This window comes from Gobio gobio, assembly GCF_949357685.1.
Source record: "Gobio gobio genome assembly, chromosome: 15".
NCBI classification, from domain to species: Eukaryota; Metazoa; Chordata; class Actinopteri; order Cypriniformes; family Gobionidae; genus Gobio; species Gobio gobio.
In genome coordinates this window covers 24,602,874-24,622,424 of record NC_137108.1, presented here as the reverse complement: position 1 = coordinate 24,622,424, position 19,551 = coordinate 24,602,874, and the positions used below count along the sequence as shown (strand labels likewise).

The 19,551-nt window shown below is 37.9% G+C and overlaps 1 protein-coding gene across 1 annotated transcript in view; it reads left to right on the top strand.

The window, feature by feature from the left end:
* Positions 1-19,551, top strand: part of gsk3ab (glycogen synthase kinase 3 alpha b) — a 24,895-nt gene extending 5,344 nt beyond the window's left edge. The window contains exons 2-10 of the mRNA XM_079837329.1: positions 702-889; positions 2,730-2,813; positions 2,950-3,060; positions 3,194-3,324; positions 13,456-13,660; positions 13,744-13,839; positions 14,293-14,479; positions 17,627-17,704; positions 17,823-19,551. Coding sequence (XP_079693455.1) covers positions 702-889; positions 2,730-2,813; positions 2,950-3,060; positions 3,194-3,324; positions 13,456-13,660; positions 13,744-13,839; positions 14,293-14,479; positions 17,627-17,704; positions 17,823-17,887 — 1,145 coding nt within the window. The 3' untranslated portion in view covers positions 17,888-19,551. The remainder of the gene's footprint in view (positions 1-701; positions 890-2,729; positions 2,814-2,949; positions 3,061-3,193; positions 3,325-13,455; positions 13,661-13,743; positions 13,840-14,292; positions 14,480-17,626; positions 17,705-17,822) is intronic.

The following is a 19,551-nucleotide window of genomic DNA, read 5'->3' as shown; positions in this document are numbered from 1 at the left end:
TTTTCGTTTTAGAAGCTGTTTAGAGACCAACCAATTGTAATATCAGGTCAAATGTATCATTTGACCTGATATTACAAAACAATGTGGTAGAAAAGAGGTAAAATTAGTAAAATCAATTATTAGTCGATCTCATATAAACATGGATTAAACCATGGCCATTAAGGTAAATGTTCAGATGTTTGCCACGGTTCTTGAGGATTTTTTTATTTTTGAGTATTGAGGATTTTTTGGAAATTTGTAATTTTATCACTTTGAGTACAACATTGGTGTTTAATAAGGGACATAGCATTCATATAGAGCAGTGTTCGGCAACCTATGGCACACATGCCAACATTGGTATGCAAAAGGATAATCACTAGCTTGTGCATGTGATTAGCTAAAGAGGAGTGTGTTTAATTTAAATAAAGTCCCTCTAAATTACATAAGGATATTGAGGTAATCATTCATCATGGTCACACTGCCTCTTTTATTAAGTTAGGCGCTATAGTGTGAGATTTTAACCTGTGCTGGTGAGCAGATCTAATAAACCATTCACACTTTTTTGGGTGATTTATCCCTCTGTGTTCCATAGGTTGCCAACCCCTGATATAACATTTAATTCAGGTTCTACATGCTAGGACAGGCTCGTGTTGTTTCAATCTTCATTGTGATTCTATTGATGTTTCAGTCAGTGACCGTTTTTTTTGTGTGTGTGTCTTTAGGGGATAGTGGGAAAGTGACAACGGTAGTAGCCACACCAGGGCAGGGTCCCGACCGTCCTCAGGAGGTTTCATACACAGACATCAAAGTGATCGGGAATGGTTCGTTTGGAGTGGTGTACCAGGCTCGACTCATTGACAGCCAGGAGATGGTGGCCATAAAGAAGGTGCTTCAGGATAAAAGGTTTAAGGTAAGTATGATAACTTGCATATGCAAGTTAATGTCAGTATAATAATAAAACACCCTGAAATGTAGGGCTGAACGATTTTTTTTTTTTAACCAATATTGCGATTTAATATGCGATAATTTTTATTTTATTTATTTTTTTTTATTTTATTATTATTATTATTTTTTTAACTCCTTATCTTCTGTATTATTCAACAATACATCATTGTATGGTGGAAATCTTTGGGCATCTCACGATCTGATTCCGACTCGGAGTCACGATCCGATTCCAAAACAATTCTTGAACTTTTTCCTTATTAATTAATCTTATTAATTTATTAAAAACTTACAATCTTTTTTTTAAATGATATATGTAATTATAAGTGCTTTCAGTATTTAAGAGTAGGCTATCTGAACTGGGAGTGATTTTTCTTCTCTTTCTCAGCTTTACTGTTGCCTGATTAATAATGATGACATCATAGACAGCGGGAGATCTGCATTCACACAAATGCACAGATCTCTTTTCAAATATAAGATGTGGTTTGCCCTGTCTGTTTAATTCATTAAGACATTACTGATGGTGTTTACATTACCGTGCACCTGCAGTTAAAATCTAAGCTCCGAATCGATCCAGAATCATTGGAGAGTGAATATTTTCTCCCACCTCTATTGTAGCCTATAGTATGATCAACACAATATTAGATAGATTAAACACAAGCAGTTTTCTTTTAGGCCAGGCATATGATATGTGTAACGTGCCAAGTTGATGCTTCTTCTGTAGATTTTACCCTCGCGTGTCATGTGATCAGACTGTAATCGCAGCCTTTGCGGTTAGGAAATCGTGTTTTATCATATCGCGATATTATCGCAAATGCAATTAATCGTTCAGCCCTACTGAAATGTATAAAACCTTCATGCACACACAAGACAAAATGAAAGGTTTTTACTTGTAATGCTACAGGCCTTTTAAATCAGGCTGCTACACGTTGTAATTATTTTGTTGCTTTTGCTGGGATTTCAAAGCTAAAAGAACAAAAAGGCTTAAGATCGCATCGAAAGACCCCCTTTCATGTTCAACAGCTTGTTCATAAAATACAAAGTAGCAAGCAATGCCTTATGACTCCAAAGTAAGTTGTTTTGTCCAGGCTCTGCTGCCTTGAGGAAGTGTTGCTCTTTACAATTTCAGAAGACCTGAACCTCTTTCAAATAGACCTTAAAGTGAACCAAATTTATATATATATATATATATATATATATATATACATTTCCTGCCATTAACATTGTACCTATGCCTATAAGTCTTTTTTTTTTAATCACCTTTAATTGTATTAGGGTATCAGTCCACAGGCTCCATTAGGGTATTTTTCCCACTTAAATATTCTATTATTGTAATGTTTATTACATTAGAGATGTAGTGTAATCTATTGCTGTCATAATTTCTTTTCGTTTCTATATGTAATTCACAGCCTTTTTTTTCATCTCATTCTGTCTGCAAAACTTGATTTTTCTACATCTTTTACGTTTTGTATAAACGTATATAATAAATTGAAATAAGTTATACTTGAGTACTTGCCGTTCACAGCGCTTGTAAAGCTTTAAATGGCAATCTGTCTAATCACAGACCTGAGACGCATGTTAATATCAAATGTACCACTCTGAGTGTGAAAACACTGAATCATGAGTGTGTAGTATCTTACAGAGCGCATAGAGCACAGCCTTCAACTTTACAGTGCACTTTAATTTGATTGTGCAGCACAAGTTTTAAATGGGCTACATAGTCCGAGCAACACATTTTCACAGATGAATGCATTGATTTTTCGTTGCATGCTTTTACTGTCCTTCACACATCATTTCTTTTGCTACAGAACCGTGAGCTACAGATAATGAGGAAGTTGGACCACTGTAATATTGTCAGGCTACGCTACTTCTTCTACTCCAGTGGGGAAAAGGTTGGTTTTTCTGTCCAACCTTTCTGTTTTTATATCCCAGCGATATAATTTTGTCATATTGAATAATATATGTTTGAAGACTGTTATCTCTCTTGGCCAATCTAATCTGCATTTTCTTCTCTCTCTTTCTCCTTAGAAAGATGAAGTGTATCTAAATCTGGTGCTTGATTTTGTACCAGAAACCGTGTACAGGGTGGCACGCCACTTCAACAAGTCCAAGACCACCATCCCCATTATCTATGTCAAAGTAAGTCTCTGTCTTATTATGACTGCTGCTACTGTGCCTATTCATATGTACATGGACAGTAAACAATAACATCTCTTTCTCTTCTGTGTCAATCCGCCCCCACATTTTTTCTATTTTTCTCTTTTTATCTCAGGTGTATATGTATCAGTTATTTCGCAGTCTGGCGTATATTCATTCCCAAGGCGTCTGCCATAGAGACATCAAGCCACAGAATCTCCTGGTGGACCCAGACACAGCTGTACTCAAACTGTGTGACTTTGGCAGGTGTGTGTCCTGACACTTCTCTGTGTGACATGTATAAGATATATACTGATCTTTAGGCCCCAATGTGCTCCTGACAAAGTTCTTTTTTGCTCTTTGCTTGGGGGGCAAAAATACCTGAGCAGGGGTAGCCTATACAGTTAGCGAACATCCCAATGACGCTAGGAGCAGCGTTTGGCACTGCCATCAAATCATGTCACATTATTTGCACTTTATTCAATAAATGGCTTTAAACCGCGGGTTCTTAAATTCAAATTCACTGAAGTTTTTAGTTCTAGGTCTTAAATAATTTTAAACGGGTCTTAATTTTCCTATGTCTATGTAATGCTCCCGCAGCGCTTTAGAATGCGTGTGTGTGTGTGTTTATTCCGGGGTGTTGTAGTTCTTTCTTTCGCTAGTCCAACTATAGTTTGCTGTATTACAACTACAAATGAGACCACCATGCAGCTTATATTGCAGCCAATCAGCTTTCGTGTTATTAGCGCAAGTCTCTTTTGGATTGAACAACAGACGCATACAACTGATTTTATTCTTCAGCTAGCAGTTCTCCAGTTCCGTGATCGTGAAAGCTAAGGCGAATCTTTTTTACCGGCCATCTCGCATAATGACCAAATAAAAGTATGATATGCCTGATAGCACTAAAAAGAGTTAATAAAAGCGATGTACACCACAAACTCAATTCAGTACTGACACACGGACTCATATCAGACTGGCAGCGGATTCTGTGCACGCATTTGCCGCATGTCAGCACTCGTGCGAGTATACCATTGCCCTTAAACGATCAAATACACACAGTTGGCAGTTATGTCGTGTGTTAAAAAAGTTTGGGATGTGTGTCAGTATTCATAGTTTTCAGTCACGTGACTGTCGCGGAGCCTTGGAGGGAAAAAACGCCATAGAACTGCAGCACAAGCATGTCGAATTTCCATCTTAAAAAAAAAAAAGTGAACAAAATGCACGTTTTGGGCACTTATGATCCATATACAGCACCTGCTGCAGTATTTCAGTCACTAAAAACAGTGGGACGTTTTTTTAAATGCTTAACGTGAAAAACACCAGTAAGGATTAAATTAAGCAAAATGTAACTCTAATCAAGGATTTGTTGATCTGGGTTTTATTTTAAATCGAGTTGTTGCACCACTTATTTTTAAACTGATTAATTACGCAGTAAACCTGTTAGAATTATAGAGCTGATCAAGCAGCACAGGCGGAGGGTGAACTGAAGACAGGCTAAAGAATCCTTATTTGTGCAACCCACCCTTAAAGTGTCGTAATGTACTAAAACAGTGATTAAAAGATCAAATTCAGTTTACACCTTTTTGATGATGCTACTATTTACAGGCGAGTAGATGAGCCAAGAATATGAACTATGTTTTGAATATGAACCAAGAATATGTTTTGCCCTCCAGGTGGGCGTTCCTATAAGCGTGTGACGTCACGTGAAAACTACTGTATCTGCGCATTACTGTAGGTCTAAAAGTGAAAGCAAACTAATATAGCCTATACCTGCTCCTGTCTGTGTTGTTAATGTTAAACAAAAAACAACAACAGGGGTAAAAACAAACAGGAGCTTACTTAAACTTAAAGCACTGTTTGTATATATATCTTTATGCTGTATTTATTTGTCCTATTGTCATTTGTTTATAAGTTCTTATTTTATTACTGACCATTTACTTGATTACCTAATTACTTGAGAACTTTTTACTTGTATTAAGCAATTGCTTATTGCTGTGGTTTACTTGAGCGATCATGTTATTAAAGATATATAGCACACCACTGGACCACCCTTTTATTTGTAATGCCAAACTAGATTCAAGGCCTGTTCACACCGGGACGATTTTCGCACGCGTTTATCGCCGACGTTTAATGCCTCGGGACTAAACAATGGGCGCCAATGTGAGTGTTCACACCGACACGCAAAACGCCAGGTGTAAAAGCGTCATTTTAAAAAAAACGCCTCGGGTTCGTTTTTTTATTTTGACGCGGCGCGTAAAAAACTGGCCGACCAATGAGATCGGCGCTTTTGTTCACGTGCCTGGAGCTGCTGAAGTGACAGTAAAACACGACTTGGTGGCGCTCAAGCACAAAACGCTCTTGCCGAGCACACATTGATACGACGAAGAAGTAGTAAGTAGACAAAGAAGAAGATGAACTGCTAATGCTGCTTGCCAGTTAGCAAAAAGTGTGTGAATGGTTTTGTCCATATACATAATATGTCTATGGTTTTGGCAAGCACGTAAATACTGTCTCTCTTCTCCTTCTGTGTGACAAGCGAGTGTCAGAGGCTTAAAGTGCCGCAGCACCATCTTGTGTACCGGGAGCGCATCTACTGAATGTGCACGTTCACTCGGCGCAGCGCCAGTGAAAATCGCTTGGGTGTGAACACTCAAGACACGCCGAAAAACGGCACGAAAAACACTGGCGATAAGCGCGCGCGATATTCGTCCCGGTGTGTACAGGCCTTAATGCGTTGTTTTTTTTATTGCCATGTGTGACTATTGTGCATCTAACATAATAATATGGTAAATGTGGCTGTGGCATCCTAATTATGAGAAAACATTTATCATTTTGATCTAAAAAAATCACCACAAAAAAGAAACCACACATATATATATATATATATATATATATATATATATATATATATATATATATATATATATATATATATATATATATATATATATATATATATATATATATATATATATATTATATATTAGGGGTGGGAATTGTTGTCAATTTCTCATTTCGATCATTGATAGGTCTAAAAAAAAAAAAGTATTTCCGTCATGGAGATATGAAACTATTTTAAGACTTAATAAAATGAATGTTGAAAAATACAAACATGATGTGTATGAACGCATGACAAGAAAAAAAAGAAACATAAAACAAAAAACAAAATAACCGTCTCAAATAACCCAGTCAATAATATCGGGCATTGTATTTGAGTTGAAACTGTGAATACACCCCCCTGCAGAGCTTTGCTAGCGGGTTTATAAACTCAACCAAACGCATCCTATGTTAGATTAATCGATATCCCTATTACAACTTACATCAGCACAAAAGGACGCGAATGCGCACGTGAACTTGGCCGTGCAAGGTTTTTTTACAGGCTATGGTTTGAAAGGGAAACTCATATTTTGAATGTGCTCTTCCCTTAACAACAACAGCGATACACGGGCAACTAAAGCTCAAGTCAAGTCAACTTTATTTATATAGCGATTTTTACAATGCATATTGTTTCTGAGGCAGCTTCACAGTGTTAAACAGGAAAATAATGCAACAGAATTTGATTCGGCTGCACAGCCGCTCCGGAAAAAATGGTTATGTCATCAGGTCATTTCAGTTATCATAGTGACAATGTGGGCAGATCAGTAATTTAGTTTATATAGTTAATTTAGTTTACCAATTAGATTTATTTGGATATTTAGTTTCATTTAGGTATTTATTTAGTAATTTAGTGTCCCCAACTGAGCAAGCCAAAGCACAGAGAATTCACAACACTATTACAATTGTGTTCTCATTAAAATGCTATGTACATGACAGATTGGCGATGCACATCTTGCACTTAATTTTATTTTATCAAATTTAGGGCTGAACAATATATCGAAATATCGCAAATGTACATATCGCGATATGCATATCGCAACGGCACGCAATATCTGATTGATTTTAATAGGCTACTTCAACATTGTGAAAAGTGTACGTTTTAGGTCGATACATAAAGCAGAGAATAGACCGGGCACACAACTGTTACTTACTGAATGTGACTTGCTTGACGTTAAAAAGAGTTATTAAACGCAATATCTTGCGAAAAACAACTCAGCCTCGCGCTGTCTGCTGTCTGACACGCACCAAAACGTGCGCACAAGCCGCCTCACTGAAAGCGTGTGAGCCCTTCAGTTCTGTTTTCGTTACACGCTCGAACTGTCAAATACACACAGTTATGTCAAAATGGCTGTCTTGCCGAGTATTCATGTTCAGTCAGTTATGCTTTTAAGTGAACAATAACAGTTGTGGAAAGAAACCGAATGCATGTCAATGGGATCCGTGCATTAGGTCTTAAAGTGACAGCCTGCTAATACAGTAAACCTGCCGTTGTCTGTCAAACAACAAAAGAAAAAGAGAAAATCACTGTGCTCTTGGCTGAATAACCTTTGTAGATTTATTATGTATCAGTGTATATTTAGTTAATGTGAAGACTCCCGTTTTTAGTTCTTATTTTTAATAACAAAGATAAATTAAAATGACAAATAATCATCCACCCCTAGTTCAGGTGTCTTTGTTTACCTGGATATTCTTGATGTTAAGTTTTAGGTTGATATAACTATATATTACCATATCAAGCAAAGAGTTTTTGGTATTTAAATTTTGGCATTACATTTTTTGTTTGTTTACGTTGATGTTAAAATTTCTGATTTGTGACATTGTTTTGCTAAAACACTGCTGGTCACTTTCAGAAGTTGTAGCTATGCTGTCTTTTCCCAGAAAGAATGTGAAACACATAAATGGTATCATTCTCAGTTTTTAAATAATTGTTTTAATATAATTTAAATCGATTTTTACACACTTAAAGCAATATCGTATCGCATATCGAAATCACATTATTTAACAAGGTATTGCATATCGCATTTTTATTCAATATCGCACAGCCCTAATCAAAGTGATTACAGACATGACTGCTCATTTTCGAATCCATAATGCAAAACAACTTTAAATAAAACATAGGCCTACAGTTAAAAAATATGAGAACAAAATAACACTGCTGCATTATTAATATCATCAATGATTTTGAAAAAGAAATAGCCTATCTAAAAAGAATATGACCGTCTCAAATATCCCAGAGTCGATAATATCAGGCATTGCATTTGAGCTGAAACTGAAGAGAATGAACACCAGTTGGTAACTGCAGTGCTACTGGTTATTAAACTCAACCAAACGTGTCCATATGACATTAATCAGATATAGACAATATAAAAGTAATCTTACAACTTGCATCTGCAGAAAAGCATGTGGATGTGCACATGATAGCTGATACACGCGGAGCTAAAGCACAGAGAATGTTCAACATGCTATTACAATCTTGTTCTCTTTATAATGCTATGTATATGACGGATTGGCGCATCTTGCTCTTAACTGTATTTCATGATTACAGTGATTCCAGGCATCACTACAGTGCGCGTCAGTTTCACTTTATTTAGCCGGGCTGGAAGGCGTGCTGTCTAACGCTAACCAATCAGACCTCAGTTACCGCCCAAAATGCTGCAATAACTAATCAGAAATATAGACAAATACATTTAAAGTCAGGGCGATCATCGTTTTCATGATCGATCGTCGCTTTTTTGCGTGATATAGGTCTTAAGTTTAATTCATAATTTTTTATTTGACCTGCAGATGCTCTGTTTAAAGCAAGCAGCTTTACTGTATTAAACATGAAAAAGTGTTCGTGTCACTTTCAATTAGAATTACAGCTCTTCAGTGTGTTTGTTTTTACTCTCATCTGACCTCAATCAAATGAACAGAAGAAATTAACCTGAGAAGAATTCTGGAGCCCCAGAGCTCACCTAATTATGTAATCATCACAGGCCAATGATAGTGTTTATCATCCAGATAGCTTGCTTTGGCCAGATGTTTTGAACTCCTTGAACATACTCCAGATTAACTCTGTTTTGGCCTGATTTTGTTCAAAATGAAGTCACACAAGTTCGTTGTTTGCTTGCGCTTAAATGTATTAATGCCTTTACACAAATGATGGGTCTCGTAACAGATGGGTTTGGCTTGTGTGCATTTGTGTCCTGGGTTGGGTATCTCGCAATTCGATTTAGGGTGCTTTCACACTGAGTTCATTTGCAATGGAACTGGCGCGATTTGCATAAATGAGCGAGTAACTCAGACTTCGGTACGCAGTCACGCACATATCGAGTGCAATCAGAGCGGCAAATGAATGGCTCTCAATTAGGGATGCGCTGATTCCAAAACTCAGTATCTGTATCGGCTCCGATACCGCCATTATTTGCTGGATTGTGTATCAGTCAGACAGGACTGATCCAAATTCGATGCTGTGCGTATAATTTTCTGTTATTGGTAAGCCTCAGTTCTCCACAAAAGGCACAAAAACATTATAAAGCAACGCTTCGTGCACTATATTAAATGTTCTGAGGCCATTCCATAGTTTAATGTGAGGTACAGGTATTATATATTTAAGTGATTAAATTCAAGTTCACGTGAATGATTCCTCCGCTGCGTCTGTCAGTCATTCTCCGTTGTGCTTTCAAACTGTGTCACGTTCGGTTACAACAGTCAACATGATGAAACTCCAAGATGATTCAATGTTCCTGTTATTATGCTTGATCTGTAGATAACGGTCTATGGTTTTGCATAACATGACTTTATCTTGCTGGAGTTTATTGCTGTTTCTAAATCGTGTTACTTTCTACCGGTTATGTGTTAGATCACAACACTAGAGACTAGGGCTGCACGATTAACCTTTATGGCATCGATATTGAGGTTTTAACTCCCGCAATAACCTAACCTCAGGAGTCTAAGGTTTTTTCCCCGCCTCTGACATTTGTGTGACAAACCTATTAGCCAATCAAAATGGTTGAATCTCGCGTTCTTGGCTTGCTGGCCAATTAGAAATGGCAATGTAAACAAGGTTGTATGATGCAATGCACCGGGCGCGGCGGGCGGCTTTCTGTCAGCAGCAAAGCAGCTAACACACAACGTGTCGTGTACCTTGAATTGTGCCAATAGAAAAAGCTTGTAACCGCAGAAATGGCCGAAGGCACTTCTTCGGTGACGGGAGAGGACGCGGAGCACTTGGTTAACAAGAAGGGTGGTACTTCAGCTGTTTGGACTTATTTTGGATTCGCGAAGAACGACGTGGAGCAAAAGAGTGCTAAATGTAAAATATGCAATATAACAGTTTCATGTTCAGTAAATGGCAGTGGACTACAGAATTATTTTGTTTTTCTAATTGTAAATCTAAATCTAATAAGAATTCATTTTCTATTTTTCAGTGTTTAAGATTGTTAAATTTAAAAACAAAATAAATGACCAAGTGGTTAAGTTAATTTCCATTATGTCGTCTTATTCTTTGGTATTTAGGTTCAGGTATTTAATAATCACGAAGCATCAAACAATCTCATTACCTCAATCACTATGTATGTAGTTTATTTAACCCTCTGTGTCGTAAAAGTAACAACATATTTTATTCATAATTTTAGGTTTTATGCACTTAAAAGTATCGAACGCAAAAATCGAAAATCGCACTGCAATCGCAATATTTGTCAGAAAAACCGCAATTAGGTTTTTTCTCAAAATCGTGCAGCCCTACTAGAGACTAGAGATTGTATTGTTCTTCACACGCACAGTAACTGAAATTTTAAACTCTTAAAAGAAAAGGCTCAATAAAATATTGCATAGATGGATACACTACGCATTGATATAGCTTCCCTTTGTGTTTTGAACTTTTCAATGCAGATGGAGCGCTGCGCCTCCATGACCATGTTGCATCAAGCGCATCATGCTGCGCACGGGATGCGCATAACGCTACACATTTCAAATAAATATATTTAAATTTCTTAGTATATAGGCCCTATTTCTATAAATATATTTACTTGTTTTTCATGAATTTATTTTACAACAATGTGTAACATTTTACCAGATTTAATGTTACACTTAGTCACTTTCATTTGTTCCCCAGTAGATTTTTTTTCTTCTAGTAAATGTTGAGATTTTATACAATTATTGTGCGATCATGATATTTCTAGAGTAACTTTTGCTGCTGAATTATTTAAGACAGGCATTTTTTGGCATCATTGCATGTTTTTGTCTATTAACGTGCAAAGGAGAACTCAATGTGGTACTGGCATGCTGTCTGAAGTTGCTTTCTGTGCCCATGTCCAGGGCTCAACATAAAAAAAAATTCCCACTGGCCCCTGGGGCCAGTATATCAGAGTTTTGCTGGCCCCTTCTATATTTTTATTGGCCCTGAAAGAAATATAAGGAAAACTTTTCCATTAAGCTGAATGTATTGTATACATTAGGATTAATCAATACAGCAAATGGATTACACGAATTAAGAGCTAGAGAGCCCCTGGAGACATGCAAAAATAACCAAATTATTTTTGGTTTTGGAAACTATGATTTTTTTATTGCAATATATATATATATATATATATATATATATATATTTGTCCAACCAACACTCATATCCAATTATATGCAAGTTATTGTTATATATGACAAAGAAAAGCATCAGAAAAATAAATATAAAAATGTATACAAACTATTTTATTTCTGCAACACAGCCCTCCCACATCTCTCTATAAATAACATAGAGAAACCTAAAAATAAACTATATATATATATATATATATTATATATATATTAGACAATTAACAAAGATACACATTATATAAGATATTTTTGGCTTCATTTAGCTGTAGTCACGTGACATAGGTGTTTTGAATCACGCTTCGGATCGTTCGACTCGAAACATCTGCGCTTCGGATCTACAGTTTTGCGTCAGCCATCCCTGACGTGCACATGAAACCGAAAGTATAATTTGCTCGTCTCGGTCTGTTTCGGAGCGCGCACGCTGCCTTTGGAATGACACCCAAATTCACTCATGACACAAGTCAAGCACTCACACTTTGGATATATCATTTATGAGCAAAGTTACGGTGATATATTAGCTAGCTAGTTGAGTAGGCAGTAAAGGGGAGCTCACTCTTCACGATATTGTAAGCAGTGTTTATTAACTTCACCATACGCTGGATTGTGTCGTTGTTGGCTCGTTGTTTTGCCTTTGCGGATGGCCAATCACTGGCCCGCGCAGGCCAGTGATTGGCCATTCAACTAGCCCGACATACGCTTTTACTGGCCCCGGGCCATCGGGCCATTGCTTATGTCAAGCCCTGCCATGTCTGTTGTGTCAGAGAGAGCCGCTTCACAGATAACGTGCCTACCAAATTGAGTTCTCTTTTGCATCTTATCACCTTTGAATGGTTTTAAAGCACTTAAATTAATTGATAGCATGATCATTAAATGTAACGCAGCCAAAGGATGCAAGGGGGAAAAAACATGCTCTTTTAATTGTTAAACCGAAGAAAAAAAATCTCAATTAATACATTCATTTTGACAGCCCTATAAAAATCACGGTATATTGACCTGCATCCTTTTTTATATATTGTGCCATGCTCGTTTGTGATGACATAAGATAAACGCAAATGCATCAGGGTTCGATAGGATCAAGTTGAGTGTGAAACCAGCCCAACTCTGCGGAGGGCACCAGGAACTAACCGCGGCAAACGTGCCCAGTGTGAAAGCACCCTTAAGCCGCGTTTCCACCGCAGGAACTTTACCCAGGAACTAGGAACTTTGGGGTGGTACTCGGTGTGTCTCGACCGCGGGAACCGGGGTCTAAATGAAGTTCCGGGTAAATATTACCCCCACCGAACAGCCCTGCTCCCGAGGTAGCACTTTTTCAAAGTGCAGGAACTTTCGGGGGTGGGACTTGGGCGCTGAATATGCTGATTGGTTGAACTCATGCAGCATTTTATTTCAACCGGCATTTTTAAAAGTCTTGCGAGGTTCGTTCTGAATTCAGTAAATATCAGTCTTGCTCTTTCTGTCCGATGGCGTGCGTTCGTCTCAGCAATCTCACGGTCAATGTCCGTAATAGCTGATAATAACATGTGTTGTTTTATTTTAAATCTAGCTTTACGAGCTTTCAGAATACGCTTTAGTATCAGTGGTCGTCTCTTTTCCGCCGTTTACCTCTTTAGTAAACCAATACATAACCAGCAAAAGCAGCACTGCTTGACTGTCCGTCGGTGACTGGGAGGAACAGTCGCGCACAGTCCTACATCACCGGACTAATTTGCCTAATCTTCACGGTACTTCACGGAAACGCAGACAGTAGCAGGTCTGGGGGGGGCGGGAGTTCCTGGTACAAACTGTTCTGGGTAATTTCGGTGGAAACGGAGCTTTAGATTAAGAACATTGATCTCATTCCAAAATTATTCTCAGTGAAGTTTTATTTTTTTAACAATAGTATAGCAACAGTCTTTCACGTTTGTCTCTTTCATAACATCTTTATAATCTCTCATCGTGTTGTCTCCACAGTGCAAAGCAGTTAGTTCGTGGGGAGCCCAATGTGTCATACATCTGTTCGCGGTATTACCGCGCTCCTGAGCTAATATTTGGAGCCACGGATTACACATCCAACATTGATATCTGGTCAGCCGGCTGTGTATTAGCAGAGCTGCTTTTGGGACAGCCCATATTCCCCGGTGACAGTGGAGTGGACCAGCTAGTGGAGATCATCAAGGTGAGTGGAAAATCTGCAATGCTTTATTTTTAAGAGTAAGCATAGACACTCATCATAATTCTTTCTCCGTCCACCCTCTGCAGGTTTTGGGGACCCCCACAAGAGAACAGATCCGAGAGATGAACCCCAACTACACAGAGTTTAAATTCCCACAGATCAAAGCACACCCTTGGACAAAGGTAAAGCACCTGTTGCTTGGTTGTCAGTTAGCTCACAGAAAGAAACATTTTAGGTCTTTACAGAAGGTTAAACTAGTGATGCACCAAAATGACAGTGCAAACGCTTCCGGTGTGAATACGCTCGCAAGTCTGCAGCTGCAGTGACGATGTAGTAAGGCTGACGTGAAACTCGAGCTTGCGGCGTGAAACAGCCGTGAGGTGGCTGCTGCAATCTTTTAAGCTCCATTAAAGAGTGTCAAAACGGCATTGTTTGAGTTTCATATGAGTTGATAGAATTTTAAAGCTCAGACTTCATAATGTTTCAAAGTACATCAAAGGTAACACAGCTAATGGCTTTTGGTGCACTACAAATTATGTTTAGTGAAGTTTTGTCACCCGATGCTATAGATGAAAGTCTTTTATTTTCACACTGGTCAGATGTGACATTTCCCTGTGAATCTGTGCGTTTGTTAGGTGTTTAAGCCGAGGACCCCTCCTGAAGCCATTTCATTGTGTTCTCGTCTGTTGGAGTACACGCCGGTGACACGGCTCTCACCGCTGGAGGCCTGTGCACACGCTTTCTTTGACGAGCTGCGCCAGCCGAATGCACGTCTGCCTAATGGCCGAGAACTTCCCCAACTCTTCAACTTCAGCCCTGTGGGTGAGTTGAACTGAGAGAACTGCCACTTCTGTTAAGATCATATTAATCGGATGCTTGCGCTCTCTCTTTCTTTATCTCTACCTCTGTCTCAATCTCACACAAAAACTTGCCATTTAGAACATAAAGGCGTTGCTTCTATCTAGTGAGCTAGTTTTGTCGTCACCTGTCTACTATAGTATTTTATCTAGAATCTAATGTTGAGTGAGTGACTGATCTGAGATGTTCAATATAGAAAGCACTCAATACCATGCTAATATATGAATAGAATTCTAATAAGCTACAATAATGAATAAAATGGTCACAAAAAATGTAAACTACTTTGTTCAAATTGATTCTACCACTAGGATTAACAACCTAATAGTCTTTCTTCTTTTTTACAGTTCTTACTGTATAATTGTACATGCTAAAATGTTTTGTTACCTTTTTGTTTTTACATTAGAATACCATTTATTGCTGTAAAGCTCTGTTTAGTTGTGAACACGTGTCTTTAACTGAACTGTCAAACGAACCACCAGGCAGTTATTAGACTGAGTTAAGTCTGATGAACCTAAAAGTAAACACACAGAAAAGCAGTAGTTCTCTGTTTCTTAAAATAACTGTTTAATAATTGAGCTAGACTGAAACGTGAGCATAAGAACTGGTTCATAAGTCATTCTTTTTTTTCTATTTGGGCATCCCATCTTGCACAGCATTATAAATATACTTAATTGCAGTGCAGAAATCTGATAAAATTATATCAGATTAATGCATATATACTCAAAGCTTTTTTTGATCAATATTAAAGGGATAGTTCACCCTGAAATGAAAATAAAGCCACCTTTAACTCACCCTGTTGTTGTTCTTCTAAAGCCCTATGTCCTTCTATCTTTCTCGGACCTCAAAAGCAGAAATTTTGGCTCCACTTTATATTAGGTGGCCTTAACTACTATGTACTTACATCAACAAATAAGTACAATATACTTACTGTGTTCAAATTGTATTGCAAAACACCTTTGCTGATATTGAGGTGGGATACGGGTAGAGTTAGGGACAGGTGTGGTGATATGGGTAAGTTTAAGGGTAGGGTTAGGTGTAAGGGAAGAGCCAACTGTGTAATTACAAATGTAACTACAGAAATTAATTACAGACGTAATTACATGCAGGTATTTTTTTAAATTTAAGTACAATGTTAAAACATGTATGTACACAAGTACATTGTATCAAATGATTAATTAAAATATTAGTCAATAGTAGTTAAGGCCACCTAATATTAAGTGGGTCCGAAATTTTAAAAATAGTCCTGTACGCGCTCCTTCCTATAATTGCAGTGGATGGCGACCAGGCTAAAACATAACAAAAATTATACAAAAGCATCACGTAATGATACAGTGAGCCATATATGGAAAGTGTTCAGGAGGCACACTATAAGATTTTGCGAGAAATAAACCGTATTATTCAGTCAAAATACTGAGCTTCGGCCGTTACTCTGAGCTCGCTCCTGTGAGAGTGCAAGCTGTTGCTTACGCTCATGCTTACTATAATTCGCACTGTTGTCATGGTACCCAGGATAGGCGCACACGCACACCATTTTGAGAAATCAGGCTCAATAGAAACAAACAAGACTCGTCTTTTTTATAAGGTATGAAAATAAATAATAAAGTGATTCTAATAATAAAACCTCCTGAAGTGAATTATTGTGTACCGTTGTCATGACAACATTGCGTGAGGGGCTGCTGAGTCAGTGCTGACGGCTCGCGCACTCCGAGTAACGGCCAGTATTTTGACTGAATAATACGGTTTATTTCTCGCAAAACCTTATAGTGGGCCTCCTGAACACTTTCCATATATGGCACGTGCGTCTCACTGTATCATTACGTGATACTTTTGTATCATTTTTGTAATGTTTTAGCCTGGTCGCCATCCACTGCCATTATAGGAAGGAGCGCGTGCAGGACTATCTTTAAAATTTCTGCTTTTGAGGTCCGAGAAAGATAGAAGGACATAGGGCATTAGAACAACAGCAGGGTGAGTTAAAGATGGCTTTATTTTCATTTCAGGGTGAACTATCCCTTTAAGCAACAACACTTGTCAATATTGATAATAATGAGCACCAAATCATGTTTATTTATTTCTGAAGAATTGTGACACTGAAGACTGGAGTAATAATTGCCATCACAGGAATCAGTTTCATATTGTATTAGAATAGAAAACTGATATTTTTAATGAAATTATATATATATATATATATATATATATATATATATATATATATATATATATATATATATATATATATATATATTTATATTTATATTTATATTTATATTTATATTTATTTATTTATTTATTTATTTATTTATTTATTTATTTATTTATTTATTTATTTATTTATTATTTTTTTTTTTTTTTTTTACTGTATCAAATAAATTAAGTCCTGGTGAGTATAAGGCTCTTTTTTCAAAAACATTAACTTACTGAATAGCAGTGTATACAAAAAAAACAAAACTGTTTAACGTAAACATAACATATTCACTTCAGGTATAATTCAGTACAATAATGGCTTTTGAGATCACCCTTGACTGTTGACAAATCAGTGTGTCCCTTCATCACGCCTCGTAGTGTCTGTTAAAAGGCAGCAAACTATAAACTGGCCACTTACTGAGCTGAAGTGCACACTCAGTGTATTTATACAACTAGTGCCTATAGGAACCATGTACTGTACACTCACACCTAAAGAAAGCTTGATATGATTGTTTGATGCATCGCCATGTGAATTTTCTCCCGCTACGATAGATACTCAAAAATGAATCCACAAAAGTGAACTTAAGCTAAATGGCAGCACCATCTATATTGAGTGATTCTGTAATTTGCCAGCAAAAAATTTTGTAATTTAAGGGGCCAGTGGTTCCCTAGTCTATTTTTTTTTTTTTTGATCTAGAACTCTGCAAATAGTGGGTAAAATGGTACATTTTGTAATTTAAAATGTTTTCATTGAACTTGTCACAACACATGCCTTACATTTTGACCTTTAGGAATTGTAGAATGTAACATAATTATGCTACCTGCAGTTTTAAGTGGCTTTCACATCCTGTGACGCAAGTACAAAGCTATCTTGGTTTTGACACCTACATGTATTGATGGGTAACCTCTGTCTTTCTCGCCCTGCAGAGCTGTCTATCCAACCACAGTTGAACTCCATTCTCATTCCTCCCCATGCTCGCTCGCAGACGACACCTGCCTCACACGGTACTGATCACACATACATACATACCCCACGCCTTTGATTTACTCTTCCTGTCAGTCTGTATGGATTTGTGTATGCACATGCCCTGAAGTTTTTGAACTCTGTGTTGTCTTTCTGCAGAGGGCGGTTCAGACGGTCCAGCCCAGTCTGGTCCAGCACCGGGACCCCTGAGCAACAACACCTAATTGTTCCCTCAGCATTACTTAGACATCATCACCCCTCTCTCCTCATCCCTTCTTTCTCATTCCTCTCTCTTTCCCAGCAGCAGCTCCAAACAGTCTCTCTTGCGCACTCTCACAAACACACGAGCACTCACTCTCGTCACCTCGTGTTATCTGTAGTCATGTTCTGTGTGTGTGATGCCCAGATTAATGACGTCGATCATCACAGGAGGTCGATTTAAATTCAGTATGATTATCAACCCATGATTGAGTTGATTGTCATCTTTAGATTTGAACACTGGGAAGGGCAGGTTAAGGCACGTCTGCCCCCTAGTGGCAGGAAGAGCACCGCACAGTTACTGCTCTCTGCCTGAGATGCCATCCATTTGACATTTTTAAAGAATGATATACAATATCAAGCTCATTTAAATTTGTTTTTGATCTTAAAATGATACATTTTAGCTTTCTTCAGGAGTTCTTGGACAAAAGCAAGGACTGCGATGTGTTTTATAAAGCAGTGAGCATGAGATGTCTGCGTGTGTGTGTGTTTCCAGGTGTGTGATGTTTCTCTTCGCCGAGACGAAAATGAGTAAAGAGTGTCTTAATATGTGCGTATGTCAATTTTAAGTAATCATTGCACACTCTTGTGTTTTAATTTCTTTTTAAGGAGAATATTTAGCTATTCGGATAAGCTAAGACAGGGTTATCTGGGGTTTTTTTTGTTGTTGTTGTCAGTTTCAGTATGAAATGTGCTCATTTTGTTAGTTCTTTGTGCATGTGCATGCACACACACATATAACGCATAGGTCAATCCCAACAATAGCTGTGTTAGCCGTTCTGTTTGAATACAGAATTTGCATTATGGAGTCTACACCTGTGTGTGAGTGTTTCTATACATTGGCGTGCCCATTAAATGTGGATTTAGTGGATATTCATCCAAGTTACACATTGATACATGAGCCCACACGCACACCACTTAGCAAATGAGACTTTGAAACAGAGCTGTTTGTCTTTCCCTTCTTCCTTCCATCCTCTCTTCTCCTCTCTCATTGCTAATATGTAAATGCCATGTACCTTTTATTTTGTTATTTTTGTTATTGTTATTCTATTGTCCTTGTAATTAGATTTTACTCCTAGTGGAGCAGTGCTGGTATGAGCAGAAACCAGCCTTTTTCGGTCTCTCTCTCTCGATCTCTCTCTCGCCCTCCCTCCTTCCTTCTATCCCTCCATCATACAACTGTATATAACATTTCACCCAGCCTCTCTCTGTGTCCAGGGAGGAAGACGAAACTGAACAAATTTTTGTTTTTACCTGATATCAGTCTCTTTCTCTTACTCTCTCTCCTTTCTCGCCCAAACCACCCACCTGCCTGCCTGCCCTTCCCCCTCCTCATCAGTGTTAATTCTGATCCTTTTATTTATTGTATTGCTGTCTGATTCTGTTTTTAACAATCTGATGGGGGAGGGGTTTTGTGTGTGATGTCATTTGGTGTAACGTTCATATCTCAAACTCTGGAATATGTCTGATGGAATGTTCTGGAAAGGGCAGGTACACACTACCACCACACACAGGCTGCTCAGCCCATCAGTGAAAAGATGAACGGTTAAAGGGAGAGAGAGGGAGAGATAAACAATGTTTTTGTTTGTTGGTATAAATAATAAACTCATTAATAAAGTTATAAAATGTC